The 23630-nt window shown below is 33.0% G+C and overlaps 1 protein-coding gene across 1 annotated transcript in view; it reads left to right on the top strand.

The window, feature by feature from the left end:
• The window catches only part of LOC145668452 (glycine receptor subunit alpha-2-like), a 985563-nt gene extending 962240 nt beyond the window's left edge, over positions 1–23323 (top strand). Inside the window, exons 8-10 of the mRNA XM_081736332.1 lie at positions 1055–1269; positions 8328–8516; positions 17917–23323. Of these exons, the coding sequence (XP_081592458.1) occupies positions 1055–1269; positions 8328–8516; positions 17917–18108 (596 nt within the window). The 3' untranslated portion in view covers positions 18109–23323. The remainder of the gene's footprint in view (positions 1–1054; positions 1270–8327; positions 8517–17916) is intronic.
• The last annotated feature ends 307 nt before the right edge of the window (positions 23324–23630 follow it).

Consider the following 23630-nt stretch of genomic DNA (forward strand, 5'->3'; position numbering starts at 1 on the left):
CTTTCACCTTTAATCACATTCTAGAATAAAAGTTTAATATCACAATCGTTTGTTTTCTATTCTTTCCCAGTTTTTAAAACTGGTGGCCCCAACTTGCTCCAAGTGGGCTTTGTGGTGAACAAACACTGTGTCCGTAAGGGTTTTCTCGGAGTTCCTCCGGTTTTTCACACTTTCTTTATTCAATTCTTTCATTCATTATCATCATTACTGTCTTCCTTAGCCTTGATCCTTTATTGTGGGACATTAAATTGCAATAAATAAATAAATAAAAATAAAGATAACATCTCGTGGCAGTATTTATATCATACCCATCAGCCTGAAATGATATATCACTGTCCCGATAATGTTAGACAGCTGAGCACTTAACGTTCTAAAACAACAAGGTAATTTAGGTTGAATAGTGGTAGTACAAATGTAGTTATACAAGAAATGAAACCATCATGCATCTCTCTTAATGTGGTAAAGAAATAAATGCCAGTTTCAACTTCCTCTTTTGGTTTATATTTCTTGTGCTGGGAGAGGCAAACCTCTGAAAGTCTTTCAACTTTACACTATACAATAAGTAACTACTGGCAGAAACACAATTTGCATTTTCATGGAGATCAGATTTATGAGCGCTTAAAGTATATGAAATTATTTAAAAGTTTATACTGTATACACCACTAATTCAGAGGAATTTTTGTGCTAGGAGTTCATATGATTTTCATCACAAAAATATGTAACCTAGAGATTGTAAAATATGTATATGTAAAAGCACAAAGTGGTCATAAAGTTTATCCCATAAAGTTGTCATGTGTAAGGAACAAACACACAATTCATTTGCATTATTACATAAACTGTTATTTAGTTTCTTTCAAGTTTAGTATCCCCTGACTATGATTTTGCAACCAACTCTGAATAAAAGCAGTTATGGAGAAACAATAATCTTGACGTCTTCTTATCCTGTGAGGTCATTTCGGTTTTTCTAGACTTTGGTAGGCCCTATTATATTAGATTATGTGTATTGATACATTATACTTTTTAATGATACATTGTTTATTCTGAATGTTTACAGGTGAATACAGTTGCCTAGTGGCCGAATTCCACTTAAGAAGAGCCATTGGTTATCATCTTGTACAGAGCTATCTTCCTTCCATTTTGGTAGTGGTTATTTCCTGGGTTTCCTTCTGGCTGGACGTTGAAGCAATCCCTGCTCGAGTCACTCTAGGAGTCACAACTCTGCTCACAATCTCTTCTAAAGCCAGTGGACTTCAAGCAGGACTTCCACAGGTTTGTTCTTTCGAATTTATATTCTTACATTCTTTCTTAAACGTACAAAATTCTAATATATTCAGTGCTAATTTATGCGTGGACGATGGCCCAAGGTGGCAAGTTTTTAGGGTTGACAATTTCTATGATCAGATTTTACGTACTTCAATTCTGGAAATTTAAAAAATGAATTATGTACGCTCTTGTAGATATGGAACTGGAATTTGTTTTACAATTTTAATAGTATTTATCACTTCCAGTTTGATAGTTGACTTCAGTATCACAAATTTTATTCACCAGAATTTATTGTTATTGAGAAAGAGACATTTGTTTAAATGGCTTGGGCTGGCAAAAATTTTAAATATGGCTTTCCGTCGAAAGTTTATAGAGATCAGCATTCTTCAGGTTAAGACGACGGACTCCCAACATTTTGAGGATTTCAGGTTCGAGTTATGATCTTGAAAACAAGTTTCCACAATTTGTAATGTCCAGTGAAGCAATCAAAAAATAAAATTTCTTAACTCTTTCGATCAGTATGTTTTTACTTTTTTACTTTCCTTCTTTTATTTTTCGAATATACTTTCATAGTTCGACATCAATGACTTGTCTGAGGTTAGTGATGCGCATTGAAGGATTTTAAGACGCAGGTTACCCAATGAGAGTTTATTCGAGAAACATAATTTTTCATTGTAAATGGTACAAATAAACTAGCTAATGTTTAATTTAGAAGCTGAAAGGTACATTTGTGGGGCAGAATGGTAACATTGGGATGCAGAAAGGTAAATTTGGAGGGAATAATGGCAAATTTTGGAGGGTAATGTTAAATTTGGGGGTTGCGCTCTAGCGTTTGGTGGATGGTCAGAGATACTGAAATTACAGGAAGTTATAAAGTAGGACAACGCTCAACGTTCTCTTAGCTACTGCTTTCTTCATTTGGCTTTATAACGGTTTGTTACGTTATAATTTAGCTATAATTCAAGTCATTTGTCTCGAACTATATTTAAACTTTCTTCTAAAAATTACTGTACAGGGAACCAAAAAAAAAAAAAAAATGTTAGGTGGCTGCACTGGAACGCTATTTGCTAACCGGCTGCTCTACACAAGAGTTACCTGTTATTGCTATTTAATTTATCTTAACATCTTAACTCCAGGAGGTGGTTTACCAACTACGGGAGAGTGTGCCTGGGAGAAACGCTCCTTTATCTGCTCCCAGAGTGAACATGCGGAAGATTATAACTTCACTCCAAGTGTATGTATATGTAGTACTTTATAACTTGGTAACTATTGGCCGGATGTAGATTAAATTTGGTTAGCAAGTTGCCTTTCGTCTGTAGAATAAAGATTACTGCATTTGGAGCTGAGGCAGGCTTGACTCGGCAACATAGACTATGTTCCATAGCTTTCCACGCCGGAAACTTCTGAATTCGGTTAATCAACTCTGTTCCGCTTGTTACAAATGTATTTAGATTGCGTATATGTATAGGCAACGTCAGTTAATTAAGCATTACACCAATAAGATGGCAGAATGGTTTGAAACTTTCATTAGGTGTCCTTAACGCAATGATGCCAACCCGTGGGATAAATCTCATATTGTGGAGTTTTCTGACAATGATTTCTCGAAATGGGATAAAGGAAATTTTCATAAAAGTTGCCAGGATTTATGGGATTTTTCATACATCTATTTTATTGTCGCCAACGAAATTGTCTATAGGCGAGAAGTAGACAAATGAGTCTACAATAAACTTGAAATTAATGCTAATTGTCGAATTTTGTTACTATAAAAATGTATGTTAAAGTGATTCATGAAGCGACTTGTGAATCTCAGAAAACCAATGCAGAGGAACGTTAATTATACTCCGGTATTAAAAAATTAAAAATGAAAGAAAAAGCAGATTTAACGAAAGAAAATAACACGAGAAACGTCCAACTTCAACTCGTTCTATACGCAATGACTTAAGAACGAAGTTTATCCAGTTTTATTACGTTCAGGAGAAGCGTGATGCAAATACTAAATTCACAACGAAATGTACTTATTTTCATGAGCATTGTCAATTGTCTCTTTCAATTAAGGAAAATACTTGTGTCATAAGCTATTTGATAAACGTAGACGATTGAAATTTTTGAATAATTCATTCATATATAGAAGAAAATGACTGATATACACAAATTTCATTGTTCAAGTTTTCTAAGTTTAGAAAATTTTGTTGTTAGTATAGTAGGAAATTTAAGAGTAAAATGGGAATTTGTGCCTCTCGAAATGAGAGTTTATAACGTTTCAGGCTGGCATCGCTGTTTTAACTGAAAAGTCAGGAAATATTTATCTTCCACTTGCAAAAATTTTGAATTAACTGTTTGAAGTCTTATAAAATATTCTTAGAAAATAAAACATGTAAGCGCACATACATTCATCTTATGTAATATTTTCAAGTTAAAGAAATTAGGAGTAAAATATTGATGGCACAATATTGAATAGACTAAAATGTAAATAATAACCTCAATGCTTTTATAAAGTGTATAGAAAAAAGAGATTTTTTTCTGTGGTAAAATGGAGAAACGGGACTAAGATCAATAGCATTGGGTGCTCTTCCTAAGGTTGCTTGGTGCAATGTGCGTATCACCAGTATATGAAATTATAAATCAAACCGAGGAGGAAACAAGTGAGGAAAAAAATCTTCATACTGGAATGTTTCGACATAGAGAGTTTACATGTTTGAACATTCATAATTGAAAAGCTATGTAAGATTAAGGATATAACTAACCACCAGTTTATCCATTAATTACACAAATTGCATTCCCCAAGTCTTCGAATCGTCTGTACATTACTTGCATGCTAGCTACATATTGTGATGTCAGGAATGTGTTAGTGCAGTTAGCGACAATTATTACCCTGTTAACTACTAGGACCGTGACTGACATACTGTGGGGAGTCTTGGCTTTATCATAAGATATGAAACACATGTTAATTACATACGAATTACTGTAGATAATTTGCGGACTGGTGACAACAGTGACCTTTTATTCACTCCCAGTAAGTTATTAGTGGAAGAACATTTTCTTCCAAAAATATTAAGTAAGGGTAATCACTCTTCCAAAGGACTTCGCATCCTGTTAGAGATCTATGGTGATCGATAATTAAAACATCACTTTGACATTAAATGACGCACTATACTAATAAGCTGAGTGAATATTTTTGAAAACGATGAAGGGTATATCTATCAAAAAATCTAGCAATATATACCTGAAACGTATAGAAAAGATACAATAAATATTAGCGAACAAATTTATAAATCAGCCAGTATAATACCACACATGTTTTCACTTTTGTCACTTTGAAATTCGTTGAGAGAATCACGTCTCAGCGTATCAAGTTAACTAACTAACTAACTCTATGGCCTATTGAACTCGGAGGTTCAATGCCGCGTTCACAAAAGCTCTCCACTGACTTCTATCCTTAGCTAACTGCATCCAGTTTCTACTTTGTATTCCAATCTCTGAGAGATCCATCTTAATATTGTCCTCCCATCTGCGCCTAGGTCTTCCTAATGGTCGTTTTCTGATTTGTCTTCCAGCCAAGACTTTGAAAGCGTTTCTACTTTCTTCCATTCTAGCTACATGACTCGCCCACCTAAGCCTCCTAGACTTGACGACTCTAACAATGTTGGGTAAACCATATAAATTATGTAGTTCCTAGTTACAGCGTATCAAGTACATTTTCTAAACTGAAGTTAGCTACTCCAAAACACATTACCGCGATTTTTTAAGAAGTGTTACAGCTGAACGTACGTTACTGCAAATAACAATATTAGACATTTTCTATTTCGTTTGTGTTAAAGAAGAATGTTGAAATAGGAAAATCAGTTCCAAAATTTCATTCAAGTTCTCACGATATAGAAGGTAGGATTTTACCATTATAGCATTATTACAAAGTACCCTATGTTTTCATAAGCTATTCGCTTTTCTTACAAAGACTCAGTTCATTTGCGCAGGAAAACATCACCCATAGGTAAAGTCGGAGATTATAAGTATTAAAAGACTTGAAAATAAATTGGAATTTGATTTTATTCTGCGTTAACGTAATAACTGTGAAGAAGAGTTTCAAATCCCCCATCTTCCTTGGTACACTTTGGAAAGTAGTAGTTTTGCGTGTTTCAGTAGCTAATTTTTGCTATAAGAAAATAAGATAAAAAGAAATGCAAATATCTGATTGGGAGAATGAGTTATATACAACTATATTCTTGTATTTTCAATAGCAAAAGTTTATTCTTTGATTTTGTTTAAAGCGTCACATTGCTGGAACTTCAACAAGAACAGCTGTCAACACGTACAGAGCAGCCCATCACATTTACAACCCTTTTGTGAGCGTGGTGTGATGATGGAATGCATATACGTAAGAGTGAAAGCAAGCGGAGAGTCTATTTAAAATTTAAAAACAATTGGTGACTGTAATGTTACAGGAAAGAAAACAAACAAAAAAGCAACGAAGTGATAATATGATACTCTAAACATTATTAGATATATTAAGAGACAATAAACAACGCAGAATATTTGGTGGTTCATATGCTCTTGTGAACTGCATAAGGCGACGCCACTTCGTCAGTCATTGTGAGGTCATCGATTTTTCACATACTTAGAAGTGCATGAAGCACCGTAACTGACTGTATACTTCTTGCTGAAAGGAGTACACAAGTTTGTGTCCGCTGGACCAAATGGATAGAAAATGGAAGCGACTATGAAGAAAAATTATGTACATAATGGACCCTTTTGTGTAAAGAAATTATAAAACGGAAGTGTAAATCATTTTTGATTCGCCTTGTAGCCTCATTGCTCAAAGGAATGTTAAATTCCAATCGAACCACGTTTTCGATTAACGTCCGCTATAGGTAGAATAAATGGTAAGTTATGTGCAAGTGGAAATAAAACTATTGATTATCCCAATTAATATTTTTACCGTATTTTTGCCGAGGAGTGAAAATCTGTTAGATTATATTAAATCTCTCAAGGAAAGCTGTCAGCTTAGAAGTAATTTAATGAAACTTATAGTTTGACAAACTTCTCACAACAGCTCTCTAAAATAATGGCACGTTTGTCAAGATTATCTATCCCCTTGTCTTTTATCTTTTGAAGCAGTAATGAATCCAAAGGGAAAATCCAACAGAAAGTTCAAACTTCCTTCTGAATTTCATGTTAGATTTTTCTCCTACATTCTCTAAAACTAAGTTTTATGTACATTCATATGTTCCCCTAAACATTACATTACACTTCCCTCCTATATTCCGTAAGACTGATTTTTATGGTCTTAATGAAACTAAGCATACACAGACACAGTGCGCTTTCTTTTAATACTAGCTTCCGGATGAATTGACCACGTTGTCTCGATGTCAAAGAGGACTGAATTTAAACTGGTCATTTCGTTCCAATGTTATGAGTAGAAAAATGTGTTGGATTGTTGCATGATATAAAGTTTTACTGGTGACTATAAATTACGTTTAAAACTTTAAGAGTTTGCCGTCTTCTGTGTAATTCCGTTTACAGAGTATTAGGTGCTTAGCCAAACATACAGGGTGAGCACAAAAACAGTCCCAGGTTTGGAAATGAAATGAAATCTTTGAGTTTTATGTCCCACGTTTATGCCGGCTAAGCTAAAGGATACGGTGATTATGAGAAATGAATGAAATGGTGGAATGAAGAAAGTGGGAGCAAACGGGGGAACCCCGAAGAAACCCACACATACGGTGTTTGTCCACCACAAAGTTCGCTTAGGGGGAGCAGGGTTTGAACCCCATAGGTTATAACAAAAATACTATTCTAACGAAACTTTCGTAAGTAGGTAGATAAACTCATAAAGGTTTTGGTGGTATTAATGGGAACTATAAATATTTGATGTGCTCACCATCTGTTACATGGAAAAAATCGAAACGATAATCCAGCTTCAACCACATGTAGTTAAGCGATTCAGGTAATATGGAGTTTATAGTTGCACTAATATTTTTCTGAAGACCTCGTAGATCTTATCTAGAGTACGTACCTCCATTACCGACAACCTTGAATGATTTCCATGAATGCATAATTGAATGCACAAACTCCAATACACCGGTTAAGCTTCACAATGTGTAGTTGGAGCTGCATTATCTTCTTGATGTTTCCGGCGTAACAGGTGGTGCACACATTGAGTGTTTGTAATTGCCATCACCAAAACAAAATTATGAGTTTGTATAAGTACTGTAAAAGTTTAAGCACTATAGTACTTTTAATATTAAAATTATACCCTTATCAAACTATGAACAACTTATGTGCACACGTTGTACTTGACGTTCTTTAGAATAATAATATTTTGAAAAAAGTTTTTCTCGTATGACAATTGATTTGTTTCATTAGCACCGACAACTTAAGCCGGGGGCACACAATTCTTAACTGCTAGAGTTCCACAATAAATATATTAGTTATTTCCAACTGGGTGTTCTGTCACGCCATTAGTCGCTGATCTTACTCTAAGTAAACCACACAGAAAGAACAAGAAGTAGACATCAACTGAAAAGTGCAGGGATGACGAACAGACAAGCGCATCGGGTAGTCGATGGTTTGCAGATAGGCAACTCGTCACTCCTTGATTACTCCTACACTGCAACACTTGTTTTATTCCATTTCATTCCTCCCTATTTCGACCCCTCCCCTTCTTTGCTCTACTTGTTTCTTATAGTCCTTTCCTATCGCAAAATATATCCCTACGTCATGCATCAGCCAGATGGAAATGACTGCTATATGTTAACATTAATAAGTTCTAGAAAATTAAAGATTTCTTTTTCTGTTAGATAAATGTCAACAACCACGATTTCTTCTCCATATCAGAGGATCTGAATTGAATGTTATTTTTAAAGTAAAGTTTCTTCGAAATTTCGCTCTACAAAAACTTTAGGAAAGAGTATAATGTAATCTTCAAGAGAAATATATTAAACTTTTTAGTTAACCACGTTCAATTGGAGTTAACTTTGGTAACTGTGTATCTTTTTATATCAATATGTGTATCCTGTATGCTAACATAGTCTTGATATTGTAAATGTTTTCTACCTTTTAACTTACAGGTGTCATATGTAAAAGCTATGGATGTTTGGATGGGAGCATGTACCACGTTTGTCTTTTGTGCTCTTCTGGAATTCACCTTAGTAAATTATTTGTGGAGAAAGTCAGTGGCTTGTCCTCACGAAGAACCCAGCTGTCTCGTAGAAAAAGAGCAGAAGCAGAGGTCTTGTTATGTTGTCAGCTTAAGCGAGGTTAATATACTTACTTTATTTATTATGTAATATGCAGTCTTGTTCAAAACATCTTGGCTATCCACCTTGTTTTAAAATAAATATTCTGACAAGCATACCTAGAAAATTCTAAAACTTTGGCTATAACTATAACTATATCAATTGGCAACAGAAAATCCACAATTGCTTGATTTAATTCCAACTGTAGATAAGAATGCAGACCTCTTCAAAGAGAGATGAATGGCCAAGTTTTTTCTTTCAACAAGAGTTAACTATGAATATCTAAACTAAGCTTGTTTAATCCTATACGATCGTTCAGTAAAGTTAGAACATTGTTAAATAAAACTCAAGAGTTATTTTTATAGTTGTTGGAATCTTTTGCAGTGCGAAACCATACTTGCATTTTCTGTGGGGAGAGAGTTAGGTATTCATATATGAATAGTATGTACTACATATGAAATTAAAAGTGATTGATCATTAGTTATGTAACCCAGTTAGAATGAAAATAATGAAACTGGATAATATTCCTAAGCAACATGGTAAGAACTTCGTTATTTTTAAAGATACCATTCTCTCCTTTAGTCGCGGTACGTCGGATAACCGTACATAAGTACTTGATATATTCAGTTCGAGTTCCCGTGTTAAATTATAGTTCCATGTTTTAAATAATTTTATTGTTGAAACGGAACATTAAATGTGAAGTAATCAAGTAAAGTTCATACTTACTGATTGATAGAAAGCAGGTGTAGAGTACATGCTATGTCTTTGAGTTCTAAGTCTCACACGCTAATTTCGTAATGGATAAATAGGGCAAAAGCACCAGTGGTCGTCCTTGCACCAGTAGTCGTCGTTTACGCACTAAAATCCTTAAAGTAAGAAAAGCACATGAAATTAAAAGTCCAGATTTACGCTGCTAGTTTCGTTACACTCTTTCTCACAATGTCGCGTGACGTGTAACAACAGAAACCTTCGGTGGATGAATGATTTTGGGAAGAGTAGCGAAGTGTGTGATGAAACAAAGTGCAGGAGAATGTTCACTTGTGTAAAAGCGTAAACGAATCAGATGTGTTTTTGATGACTTATCAATTGTGATACTATAGTTTATATTAATCTGAGTGATTGAACCTTAGATTTAGTATCCCTAGAATACTTTTTTTCGTGCCAGATTTTATATCTACGAGCAATTTTATGAGTTAATGGGTGTGGCGACTACTGGATCGCATTTCACTTTCTTGTACTAGAGTTCGCCACACCTGACGACTACCGGATCATACTTTGTATAATAAAGGAACCAATAATCATCATGGGAATAAATACTGTCAACACAACTTTCGCCCGCTTTATTAAAATTGTGAATCTTGCTCTCTCGCTAGTTACACCCAGAGTGCGAAATCCTGGGGGAACGGACTAATTCCCCCACTAAATATTTTTGGAAAAAATCCTCCCACTAGAAACCTGCTGGGGTGGGGAAAAAGTAAATAATGTCAGAAGTTTGCATAATAATTACAGTAATTCATATGTTTATTTATTTATTTATAGAAATGAATACTACAGGTAAAGATACCCACTTACGGTATTCACAAAAACAGATAAACATAACAACAGTAGAATAAACAGACAAGTGATAATTTTAATGACTGGTTAATCATCGATTCTGGCACTTAAAGAATTTACTTTTTAAAATTTAGTGAAGGACATTCTGAATATATCAATACTTAGATCAACCACACACAGTTTGTTGTAGAGGTCACACATGCTCCAAATAGGTGAGCGTTTCAATTATATTTGTTCTTAATGTTCTACAGTGAAATAATCCAGCTTTTGGACGTCTTCTAACGTTGGGAACTTTAAATTTCAGACATTCAAGTAATTGCGATACTTGGATTTTGTTATTTAAAATTTCATATAAAAGGCAGAGTAACCGAACTTTTCTTCTGCTGTCGAGGTATACAATTTTCAGTTGTTTAATTAAACATTGATATGTTTCAAATTTAGGATATATGCCTGTTTCCTTAAAAACTAAGTACCTTGCGAATTTTGATTGTATCATTTCTATTTTGCGGCTATATGTTTTACTTGCAGAATTCCAGATTTCGACAGCGTATTCTAGTTTCGATTTAATGATTGCGTTATATATTGTTTTTAATGTGTCTTGTTTCTTGATATCCCTTATCGTATACCCAAGATTTTTTTTAGCGTGGTTGGAAAATGTTAGTTTTGTGTCAAAGGTGACGCCGAGGTCATTAAACTCTTCGATCCTTTTAATATTGACGTTACCAATGCAATAGTTAAATTTTAGAGGTGTGTTCTTACGCAAATATGACATTATAAAACATTTATTTACATTAAGGTTCAGATCATTGAGTTGACACCATTTGCAAACAGCATGCATATCATTTTGTAGAGATACCGAGTCATTTATATTACTAATACACCTCCCAAATTTAGGTCATCTGCATATAATAGGCTGAATGGATTTCGCAGGCTATTGGGGATATCATTAATTAAAATTAAAAATAAAAGTGGGCCAAGGTTTGAGCCCTGGGGGACCCCTGAGAGCACTGAGTAATCTTCAGTTTGTATACCTCGGTACGAAACCCTTTGGCGACGATCTTTAAGATAGGAAGAACATAAAGCAAGTGCCGAATCTGAGAGGTTTAAACATGTCAGTTTGCTTAAGAGGACACCATGGTTAACCTGATCGAAAGCTTTACTGATGTCTGTATATATAACAGCAACCTGCTTTTTGTTCTCAAAACATTTGGCTATAAAGTCAGTAAGAAGAGTTAGGTCTGTAACGGTGGATCTGCCCGGTAAAAAGCCATGCTGGTTAGGGGAGATATGGGCAGTACCTGCGATAATAGTCGTTGATAAAGAATACTTTCAAAAATATTTGCTGGTGCGCTTAGTATGGCTATTGGTCTATGGTTTTCGATTTTGTCTGTTCCATTACACTTAGGAATAGGGCAGATAGTGGTGGTTTTCCACTTTGTCGGGAATTCACCTTCTGCCAAGAACAAGTTGAAGATACGTGCTAGGGGGGGGGGGGAGCAAGTGAGTGCGTGCATCCCTTAATTATGTATGGTTGGATTCCATCAGGACCACAAGCTTTCTTGGGTTTGAACTTTATATAGCATTCTCAACTTCAGAGACAGAAATGCCAAAAAGCACAAATGAGTCAAGAACTTCATTCATTTCATGTCCTTTATGAAGAGCACAATCATATGTGGCAGGGTGAGACTTATAAGTAAAAAGAAAGTGTTGAGCGAATGCATTGGCAATTTCCTTATTGCTAGTTAATGTTTCATTATTGTATGTGAGAGTATTGTTTGTCTCGCTCCTATTTTTATGGCATATAAAAGATCAGAATTTTTTTATGTCAAGATTAATGTCAATTTCGGTTTCTTTAATATAGTTATTGTAGGCCGCGTCAATGAGCTTTTTAGATTCTCTACGTAAATTTTCAAATTGCTTTCGATGGTATTGAGCATTTCCTACACGCGTTTCCAGTTCTTGTGATGGCGTGATTTACTTTTAAGTACTCCAATTAAACCTTTCGTGAACCAGCAGGGAAAGTTTGAGTTGGCGTAGATCCTTTTGTAAGGTACAGTTTGTTCAAATATCTCCTCTAAACTTTCGTAAAATAGTTGAGTGCCTGAATTCCACGGCATTGATTAAGCCCATCCCATCTGATGTTCGATATTTCCTCATACATCATTTTAAAGTTGGCATTGCGAAAATTTCGAACATACATGGGTTTGCTTTTTTCTACTTCCTTGTTTTTATTATATAATATTTCAATGAGAAGATTGGGATGATATCCATCAGGTGGTACTAGGGTTTGGGTTTCACTTGTTGGCATTAACGACATTGCTTTTACTTATAAGATTATAGTAGCACATGAAGTTATGAAGGGCATGACATATCTGTGAACCTATACTGAGATCATAGCTAGAATTAGTAATTTCCGGTAAGTCTGTTAACGTGTAAGTCTATTTCATATCTAATTAATGGGTTATCGTGTGGTATAATATCTTTTTTTTTTTTTTTTTTACTCTCCAGTCAGTCTCTCCCCACTTCGATTGTAATAATTTCACACTCTGCTTACACTCGATTTTGTGAATCATGAGCAGGGATGTAGCCAGGGAATTGGTCCAAGGAGCCCAGTCTCCCTTCCCCCCAAAATACGTCATTACTTACAGAAGATTAGTTAGCAATTTTCACATTAATTTTAAAGATAGCAATAGTTGGAGCCTAGGGCTGTGTGATATTTCGGTCGAACGGTTGATATTTTCAAATATGAAAATATCGATATCGAAATTTTGGATCGATATATCGATATTTTTGATATTTCTATATTTTCGATATTTCGATACTTTTCGATATTTCAATACTTTCCAATATTTCAATACATCTAACAAGTTTCGATATTTAGTCGATATCAATTATCGATATGTAAATCGGATATCGCAAAGCGCTATCGAACCCCTCCAAAATGAAGTTTTGGTTACGGGCCTGAATAGGGATGAACACGAGACGAGACGAGACAGAATTTTCGTTACAAATTCGAAACGAGACAGGGCTGTTCTAGTAGAACCATACAGTTTTCGAGACGAGACATAACTTTCGCTGCATCTTTTCGAAAGAAGACAGCCTCTCTCGTGCGCAACCCTAGACCTGTTCGTGAGTTATCAAAAAATGTTAATGAGCAATAACAACATGAAAATACTATATAGGTATATTGTTTAAGCATCCGTACAGAAAACAAGTAGGGTCCATGTAATAACATTTTTATTTTCCTTCTTGAGTGCTAAAAGTCATGTATAGTTATTAAGTACTTTATTCTTAGTACTTTATACTCTATTCTTAACCTCAAACTAATAAACAGTTAGTTTTTGAATAAATTATGGAAAGTTATGTGAGTGATGAACACTTGTACAAAACCCTGACGACCACTGGAATATTTCAATATTGAGATGACAACTATTGGTACAATAAGGAGGATTAAAAAATATATGTTTACCTTCAACGGCTATTTGCCTTTGAATTGTAACTGCATGGCCATGTATAGGAAGGATCAATGTGTCTTTCCAACTATGGTACAACTCTGAAAGATTTACGGCGCTCACAGAAGAGACAAAAGAGTAATTTTCAATTTTAAAGTGACGACCACTGCTGCTTTTATCCTAGCGTGTGCATATCATTGGCGCCAGGAAAGATAGCAAGAAACATAACTTTCCCAAATACGAAATTCTTGAGGCACAACAAAAATATTGCTCTTGAACTAGAATATGTAAACCGTTTTATTATTATCTTATTTTGATTGCATGGATATTTGTCTGCTGCGAAGAACAAATTCAAAAATACTCTCACGTAAAAAAAAGATAAAGAAATCATGTTAATAATGCGGAACAGTTAAGGACATTTCTTGTATTTACGTTCTTTATTATTATTATTATTATTATTATTATTATTATTATTATTATTATTATTATTATTATTATTATTATTATTATTATTATTATTATTATTGAAAAATCAAGGACACTGCATATCATACAAATTCAATAGAACTTATTTTTCTGGATCGAACTAGGTTTGGTGGTAGACCTTGACAACATTAGTATGCATATGAAATATTATGGTGTGCTAGTTTTTGCTCTCGAGAGATGAGCCATGAAATTTGTTTCATATTGTTTAAGAAAAAAGACCAAAAAAAAAAAAAAAAAAGAATTAGATGTGATTCAAACTTGACACGGTAGTAGACTTTAATCTACTTTACAAACTTTTGAAATATTATGGTATGCAGGTTTTTAGTTCTCGAGTTATGGGTCAACATGTTTGGAGTTTCGACTTAGTTAATTAAAAAAAAAACATAAGGTTCAGTATTCCTCCCTATGGTTTTCAGGCAATACGTCGGGTATTTTTATTTCGTTGATCTTATTCCCAGCCTACTCATGGTCAATATAGAGTGAAATGTTGAATTCTCGTCGCGAAAGCTTTAAACAACAAATTTTAACCAGGATTAATTGAAGTTGTACGTAAAAGTTGAGAAAAATTGAAAATGACGTAAAATAATACGTATGAAGCCTCGAATTCTCTTGATTTGGCACACTGGAAAGAAAAATCAAGCTATTGTATGGTTGTGGTTAGGGTTACACAATGATTTTACAGGTTTTATATCTTAGAATATGAACAGTAGTATATTAATATGATAGTTAGTAGTTAGAGAAGAACGCTCTTAGCCCAAATAACAAATAATTATATAATTATCGAAGGAGATTAAAAGAATAATATAGAGATAATTTTAGTATTGAAAAAAGGACAATCAACTATTGTGATCCTAAAGGTAGAGAAGGTAGGAGTTTTCGTAATCTAATGTCAGAAATTCTGTAGGAGGTAGCAAATCTAAATTCCTAGCTACTAACATTCTGATTTTACAACTTTATATAATACATTTAATACTCAGTCAAGTTACAAGAAACTACTGTCAAATACAGTGCCATATAATCGCTAATAAATTGCAATGAAGCATAACACAAAAATCAGTTGCTGTTGAAACGAATACAGAGTTATTGGTTATTGCTAATTGTAATTTTTTTTTGTCATGTCGGCATTCGTTCGTCTACCAGTCTAACTTAAATGTATCAAACACATTTGGAAAGATGTATAAATTTCAAGCAGTTAACTAAAACGACATAATGGCATAACGTGTTACATAACTTACATGTGTAGGCAAAAATGTAATGCCAGTTGAAAATCCAATCAAGATAGACAGTCTCGAATTGTCGATACATCTGACAAATACTGTGTGTTAAAATTTGAATTAAGGACATTAAGCTATTGTCTTTAGAACGTAGTTTGAATTAGATTACTTTGAGATGCACAACATAAGATTTTTAGCGACACTTGCTATACAGAGGCATTTTGCTTCAGAAAATATGGATATTTTTTTCATTTGCACAAATTCAACGGTGAAAGAAGGAGAGAGAAAGAGAGAGAATACGAAATATCATCCACGTGTGTTCTTTTTAGTATGATGTTTGTAAACTGTTGTGAAAGGCGAAAAATACAGAGCCTTATTATCTTAATGTAATCTGAAGTGTTGGCAACGGTGAGGCAACTAAGTTCCTCTTATGGATATGAGTACCGAGCTTTTTTTTTTTTTTTCAGGAGAAATGAATAGAACTAAAGAAGAACAGAAAAAGAAAGACAAAGTTTGTATGTCCTGCAGTTAAAAAGGTACTCATAATAATAACAGATTTGCCCCTTCCAACTCTTCTACGGAATAGTATTTCTACAACTATCGTAATTAGTAATATGTTCGCATTCTGTTAATTGAACGTCTCCATATACTAAGATGTGAGCATTTGCCTTCAGCGCTTCTAAAACAACACGCAAAATTAAATAGTATGTTCGCCTTCTCTTCGAAGTAGAATTTTGAAATTTTCGAGATATTTCTTTCAACATATTATTCAAATCCAAGTTCTTTTCCGATTATATACATTTTTGTAATTTTTTTAAATTTTATGTAACGTTTTCACAGTTACTTTATTCTTCCTCCGTTACAGTTATTTTGTTCAAATTGTGAATAATAAAAAAAGAGAGAATAGAAAATAGCACCATTTTCCCCATCCATTGATTTTCCCTAATCTATTGCAGTAAAATTCGGTTGAATAGTTCCAGACGAGAGGTCGTGCCACAATTTCTTCAATAAAACATTCGCTATCGAACGGTTCTGAAGTCGCCATGTGCTTTCCGCTCTCATGAACTCTGCACTGGCGATGTTTATCTCAACCCGAACTGGAGAAATAAAAAAAAATCTGTGCTGCCTATCTCGGGAGCAGATTGCAGTTCATTGTACGGAAACAAAACGTTGTAGTGGGTGGTAGGGACCGCAGCAGTTGATTTCATTCCACCCAGTTTCAGCAGTAACAATACTCATAGGAACCGTAATTGATAGCAAAACATTACACTAAATACTAAATTACTAAAATACTAAAATACTATAAAATACTAAATTAAGCTTTGGGATACAAATGTTTACACTTAATAATTACTAGGTAGCTAAATAATTCTCTCTTTCCCTCTCTTTTGTTTTTTACAATCAACTAATTTTGTTACACTGTAAAATAATGAGGTCCGAGAGCACTCTGTGTTCTATCTGTATTTTTAATGTGCTTTGTTATAGAGACTCAGTCAAATAATGCATATATGATTTAACAAATGATTTTCTGTCTATTATTCCCGAAATTGAATTGAATTATGCGCATTTTGCGTTACATAAGGTGTTTCCTCAACAATTGTCGGTACCTTCAATTTCTTCTTCCAGCAACACTTCGGTATCCTGTCCTACACCGTATAGTTTTTAGAGATATTGTTTCCAACTTTCCCCAATGTTCTTCTTAGGCAATAATACTTGTTTGTACTTCGTTGTTCTTTATCCTTCTCGTACAGAAAAAGTTTTGATAGACTTATTTACTGTTTCCAGTTTACCTTACCCGGTCAATTTACCCACTTCACTTCCAGCTTCTGTTCTTTAGCTTTAATAGACTCTTTCTTCTCTCATTTCTAAGAGTGTTGTATTTCCTTTTATCCTCTTCAGTATTATGTTTTCTAAAAGTGACATTCTACGATCTTCCTTACAATATTATCAGTTATTCATTACTTCTTCCATTGAACTCTTTTTATCTTCCAATTGCCTCACCTGCACCTCCAACGTATTACTTTCGAGCCTGTCCTATTGCTATTCAATGTCTTCAGAACTATATTTTCTATCACATCTATGCTTGTTATCTCTGCACCCACCTTGTATTATCGTTATTTTTCAGTCTTTCCAAATTACATTCCCGACTAGATAGTTTCTTTTCCATTTCTGACTAGATCGTTTCTTTAATTTTATCATTTGAGTCAGTAGTCACTTATCACCACCATAGGTTGGGGTGGCTGTCTGGGTAACTCCTACAGTTTTTGATCTGATTTCTATATCTATTCTTGACTAAAGTATAATCGATGTGATATCTTCTGGTGTCTGGAGATTCATAAGTGTACCTGCAACATAGATTATGTTAAAAACATGTGTGGTACATTATTAGTTTGTGTTGGACACAGAACTCTATCAATCTATAACCCTCTCATTCCTCCCTCCTTATCCCTATGGCCGCACAATATTTCCATCTACTCTTTATCCTAGACGTATGGTTTCATTTGTGATGTGCACAAGAGAAGATAAGGAGGATCCTCTACAAGTTCTATATTTTCGGCTATGGATGCAGAAAAGTTTGCAATCATTTTGGGTACCTTCAATACCTATGCAGAAGTAAGAAATGTGTATTGTACTTTATTGTATTGTAATGTGCATTAAATTACATATGATGTATGATTTATGTGATATATATGTTGTTTTACTGTCTTTTTATAGTCGAAACAACCATTCACTGAAGTGAATCAACTTGAAGCCCCTCCTTCAGAACCAGAAGTCGTAAACCAAGCAGATATCGTCAACAAAGGGCGGGCGAAGAAAATAGATCAAGTGTGCCGGGTGGCATTTCCTTTGACATATCTCGTCTTTAACACCTGTTATTGGGTTTACTATCTGGTGTTGTCCTTCTAAAAGTAAGGAAGGAGTAGAACTGATCGTAACACCTGTTGTTGGATTAACTATCTGGTGTTTTTCTTCTAAAAGTAAGGACAGGACCGAAGACAACAGAAGTGTACAATGTGTTGACGTGAATGAACTTCCTTCTTGTCCCTGTCAATCATAAAAACAAAAGAATAAGAACCAAAGATATCGCCGTAGGACAATTTAATTTCTATAACTGATCGTACAAATATTCCACTGTGGATAACTTTAAATTCTTCTAAGGATATTTATTTACCAAACTTTTACCATCTTGGAAAGAAGACTGCACTTTTCGTATAATTTTAGGGGTTTAGCAAGAATTATTTGTTGTGTAGGTCGTAAATGTTCATTCAAAACTTTCCCTGTGAATTTTATTTAGTAGTTTTAGATATACTGTATTTTTATAAATTATTTTTTCCATACGTTTGGTTCAACCTCACATTTGAGCAGTAGTTCGAATCTTGTTTACGTGTGTGAAACTCTACACAAACATTTATTTTTAAAATATGAGTTATTAAATTTCATACTATGTTCTTTAAACATTGCAAGTTAAATAGGTAATATATATTATGCTTATATTTAGTAAAAGATATGTATCTACTAAATCGCAAAACGGAAATAAATAACTATTATATTGTAAAATGCAGTATATTTAATCAAAATTTAGAAGGGAAGAAGTTCAGTGTCCTTCCAGACGAATTTTGCTTTCATGGGGCATGTAGTTGTTGAAAATGAATACATTTTCTTTAGATCTTTTGTATTTTAAAAAATGATCATTATTTTGCACCTGAATCTTCTGCTATAAAAGCAAAATTAAAACCAAAGCTAAGTATATTGAGATTTTTGTCATTGTCACATTATTATTATTATTATATTAATGAAACAGCTCACCTTTTTTACAGTTACATGAACATTCTTTGTTCATTACACCAACAAATATTGTTGAAATCTTGGCTTTAAACATTTCACATAAATTGTATTTTTGTTTACTTGTAGAAAGGTATTATTACCATGTATTGCTAAATTTAATTGTATCTGTTACTTCTTAACCAAGACAATATATTTTATATACATTCTATTATTTCTGCAATGCAAGAACATTGTTGAGATTCCATTACACATTGTTGAATCCGTTTGGAATAGAACTTAAATATATTTCATTGTTAGCTTAACTTTTATTTTTAAAAATATGATGAATGGTTAAGAATTCTTAGTATGTAAATCAGTCATATAAAATATTTTCATAGACTTAAACAAACAAAATCCAGATTGGCTTATAATTCAAATTGCTGTTAAAATTTAATTTTGAAAATGACAGACAATTACAGTTAATTATCAACTTACGTCAGACTTTGTTTACGACTGCCAGGTCATAAGTTGGTTTGATAATACGATCACCAGGCGGTACCCTATTACTGTTTACATATAAAATACATTTTGATCAATCGTCACCCGACGATTTAGACTACAGTTATACTGGAACAGTATTTGAACAAAATGTATTTATTAGTGATGTATCAGTTATTATTATCTTATTACTTTCATTATTATTATCACAGTTTGTAAAAAAAAGAAAGAAACAATAAACACCTAAACTAATTTTTGCAACCGATCGTATGTAGGGTCTGACATAAGTTTACAAGTATCAATCCATTTTCAGTTATCTTGGAACATTATTTGCATTAACTGGTTACTTGATAATTTTGTAAAGAGGAATAGTAGAATATGCTTACAATTCTTTAGCTTCTTTAGATTATGATTGCTTCATGGTTTTTCAGCTTATCCTTTTAGTGATAAAAAGAGTCATTTGAGGTGCACTTGAGATGTTTGGTATGTACGTGAAATTCATCAATTTCATATATAGTAACAGTGAAAACTATAGATAATGTCGTGGTATAAGAGTAATATCTTTGTTTTGTAACTTAGAGTGATTATTTTAGTGTTAAATTCACAAGATGATGCTAGATGAGTACATATTTTAACATATCAAACAAAGATACGTATTGAGTAATGATTTGAGATTAGAATCTCCAACCAGACAATTAGGTAACGCGCTATTATTTTATTATACATTAACCCGTTTAACTGTCGAAGGGGTTCCGTATCTATTAACTATATATTGACATAAGACATAAAATAAATCAATGTATTTTAAGTTGAGAAAAGAGCCAACTAAAACGTGTCATGTTCGTTTTATTATTTCATACTTTACATACTTTGCAGTGAATTTGTTCACATTTCTTTCCAAACTTTTGTTTGAATTTTTGTTCTAAATTTGCTGCAATTTGCAATAGGTTTGTTTAAATTTTACTTTACAAAAATGCGTTTTAATTTTGTAGATTTATGATAAAGTATCAATGGTTAGAAGAATTCAGTTAATCAAAGTTACTAGTTTAACGAGTGATACTGGATGATTAATTTGCTCTTCAGTAAAAAAAAAAAAAAAAAAAAAAAAAAAAAAAAAATGTACATATTTAGTCATCGAGGCCTGTGATTTCTCTATCACACGCATATATGCTGTATATTCAACGAAATCGGGATTGGTTTAATATGTTAAGAGAGATAAGACCAACTCACTTAAGAAATATTATGCAAATTACTTTGATCTATTCTATTGTGTATCCTTTAACTACTGTTGCTTCGAACATTACATTACTTTTTAAGGAGTTTTCATTCTATAAATATGTTAATCAAGTTATTATTTTGATATACTTTGTGAAGGAAGAATATATTGAGAAAAATTGAAACTAAATTGCTGTTCAGTTTGTGAGATGCACAAAAATAGGAGCAAATATAAGAACAAATGGTAGCTATTCTTAGTTTTGTGAAAAAAGAAAAGTTTCCATATATTTTGCTTTATAGACAGTACAATCAAGTATCTCAGGATCCTATTCACAGATTAAATCCCACTAATAGAAAGCATTGCTATAAACTGAGGTATGGATGTTTATATCATATTTCATATATGATAAGATAATTCGATATAAAAGGTATCTATACGAAGTGCTCCTATTGTATGAAAAGTGCAGACCATCTATTCATGATTTAACTGTTACATGATCATCAACGTAACATCTATCATAATATACAATAAGAGGAAATTGTATGTGTAAAAACTGTGTACGTATTACAATGTAGAATAAAAATTAGTGTAAGATTATTTTAATTATAGAGCATACACTACAAGTTGCTACATGTATTTTACTTCTAACGGAGTGTATTTATAATATACAGTATATCAAAATAAACGTGTAATTGAGACGAAAAGTGAAGTTAAGATTGTGAGTAAATATTACGTAAAATACGTCATGTGATCAGTTGTAAAGTCTGTAGATATATATATGTAACGTAGACAAATTACTGGTATAACTTGTAATACATAATTTTGTGAGAAACAACTAAGGGACATTCATTGCTTAAATTCCCGCCATTTTACTTTTGAAAATAAATGTGAAACAAATAGCAAATGAAATTTGGAAAACATATGATCTTAGAACGAAATATACATTTTTTCATTATCGTTCTGATTATAAGGAAGTCTAAAACTTAAGAGGATTTTGTATAATCCCTTCACTTTGGAATGCTTTATCTTGTAAAGGGTATTTGTGTGTGTTTCTTTCGCTTTTATACTCCTTATTTTCTTCAAACTAGGGAAACTAAGAAAATCAAATTCCCAGTACCTCCTTAGGTTAACTAAGGCTAATATTGCAGTCGTTATATCACCCTGATTATAACAGGAAAACGTCAAAACTACCACACAATCCTTGTTATATAAGCAAACTGTTTCACTCTGTCAGTCACGCTAATTTGAATACTTCAAAACATTTAAGAGCTACGAGTTGCATACACATCCAGGAGAAACTTCCTTCATCCTTTTTATAAAAGCAAGATGACACACATATTCTTAGTAGTTCACGGTTAGACCAATAGTTGTCGCTAGCTAAGATGACTTCTACCTGATGCCAAGAGATGTCGCTAGTATGCAAGCAATTTGCAGATGAGCTCAAGACTTGAAAAAAACAATTGGTCATCATAATTTCAGTCAAACTGACTACCGCCTTCTCCCAAAAATACTATTCATCTAGCTAATATATTTAAGCAAATTCGTTTGAAATGGGTGAGATGGTAATTATTTACTTCCGCTATAGTTTTAAACTATGATAAAATTATGATAAAATTTCTAAAATTATGATAAAACTGAGAAAGAGATACGATTTTTTTCAAGTGTACGGATTTGATTTTTGAGGTGATATTCGAAGGTGAGAAATAGTGATGATATTCTCTTAAGCGATATTTAAACTGAGAAATACACTGATAGAATCTTCTAAGATGATGTTTAAGACTGCAAAATAAAAGGATGAGATTTTTGAAGCAGAAAAATATTATAGTGATGTTATTTTATAAGATAGTGTTTAAAACTGAGAACATAGGTATATTAATTTCTGGAATGGTGTTAAAGGTTGAAAAATATACTGTAAATGTTAGTTGCTCTTTTCGAAATTATATTTGAAGCTTAGAAAAATAAGGACGAGGTTTTATATGATCATGTTTTAAAGCTAATAAACGTACAGGAGAGTGTTTGTGGTGGGGTTTAAAAAATTAAGGAATATTCAGATGTGATTTTCTTTGTGAAATTATGTGTAATGTAAAGGATTACAATATAAAGATGAACCTTTACCGAGATTTTATTTTAAACTAAGAAATACATCAAACCATCATAATGTTGTATTTTTTATTTCTTATAGGTAAATAATATAACGGAAATCCCCACTGTTTTTATAGCACTTTCTTTGTTTTAGGATGTTGTGCGATCCAAGTTCTATCTATAGTCATCTTGAAAATATATGATGAATAAAAGTTTCATACTAAATGAAACTCTAGTTAATCATTGTCAGAACAGCAAATGTCTGTATAAACATACAGTCCAGGATTAATAACAAGAAGCAAATATGTGGTGCATCATTCGAAAGACTTGAAATTTTGACTTTAAACTTTCCAACTAACAGTTATTTAAAGAAGAAAATTCAATAGTTAGTGATTATGTAATTTGTATTGGATTCTTATTAAGTTAATTACATAGTAGAAAGCTTAAGTTGTTATTCTAAATTACATTTGTTTAATCTAAATTTTATGAATTCAATTATCATAGTTATCATGAAACAATGAATGTATTCGATCAAAAATGTAAGAATAAAGAAAATTATGTACACAATTGGTTTCAGTATATCTCCCGTTAAACCTTCCTGTGAGTCCACTTACTATTATTATTATTATTATTATTATTATTATTATTATTATTATTGTTGTTGTTGTTGTTGTTGTTGTTGTTGTATTATACTTTCAAACTATGCTATGCGTAAGTATCCGAAGTCTTATAGAACGGCTCTATTCGTCTATCGAAAGATATCAAATCGTCTATCGAGGAAAATCGGTAAGAGATATCGAGATGAGGTTTTTCGCAATCGATTCAACGTCCCAAGGATATAGGAGGTTTCATCTCCTTCGGTAACTAT

The sequence above is a fragment of the Thermobia domestica genome, chromosome 13 (assembly GCF_964235325.1).
Source record: "Thermobia domestica chromosome 13, izTheDome1.hap1.1, whole genome shotgun sequence".
Taxonomy (NCBI): Eukaryota; Metazoa; Arthropoda; class Insecta; order Zygentoma; family Lepismatidae; genus Thermobia; species Thermobia domestica.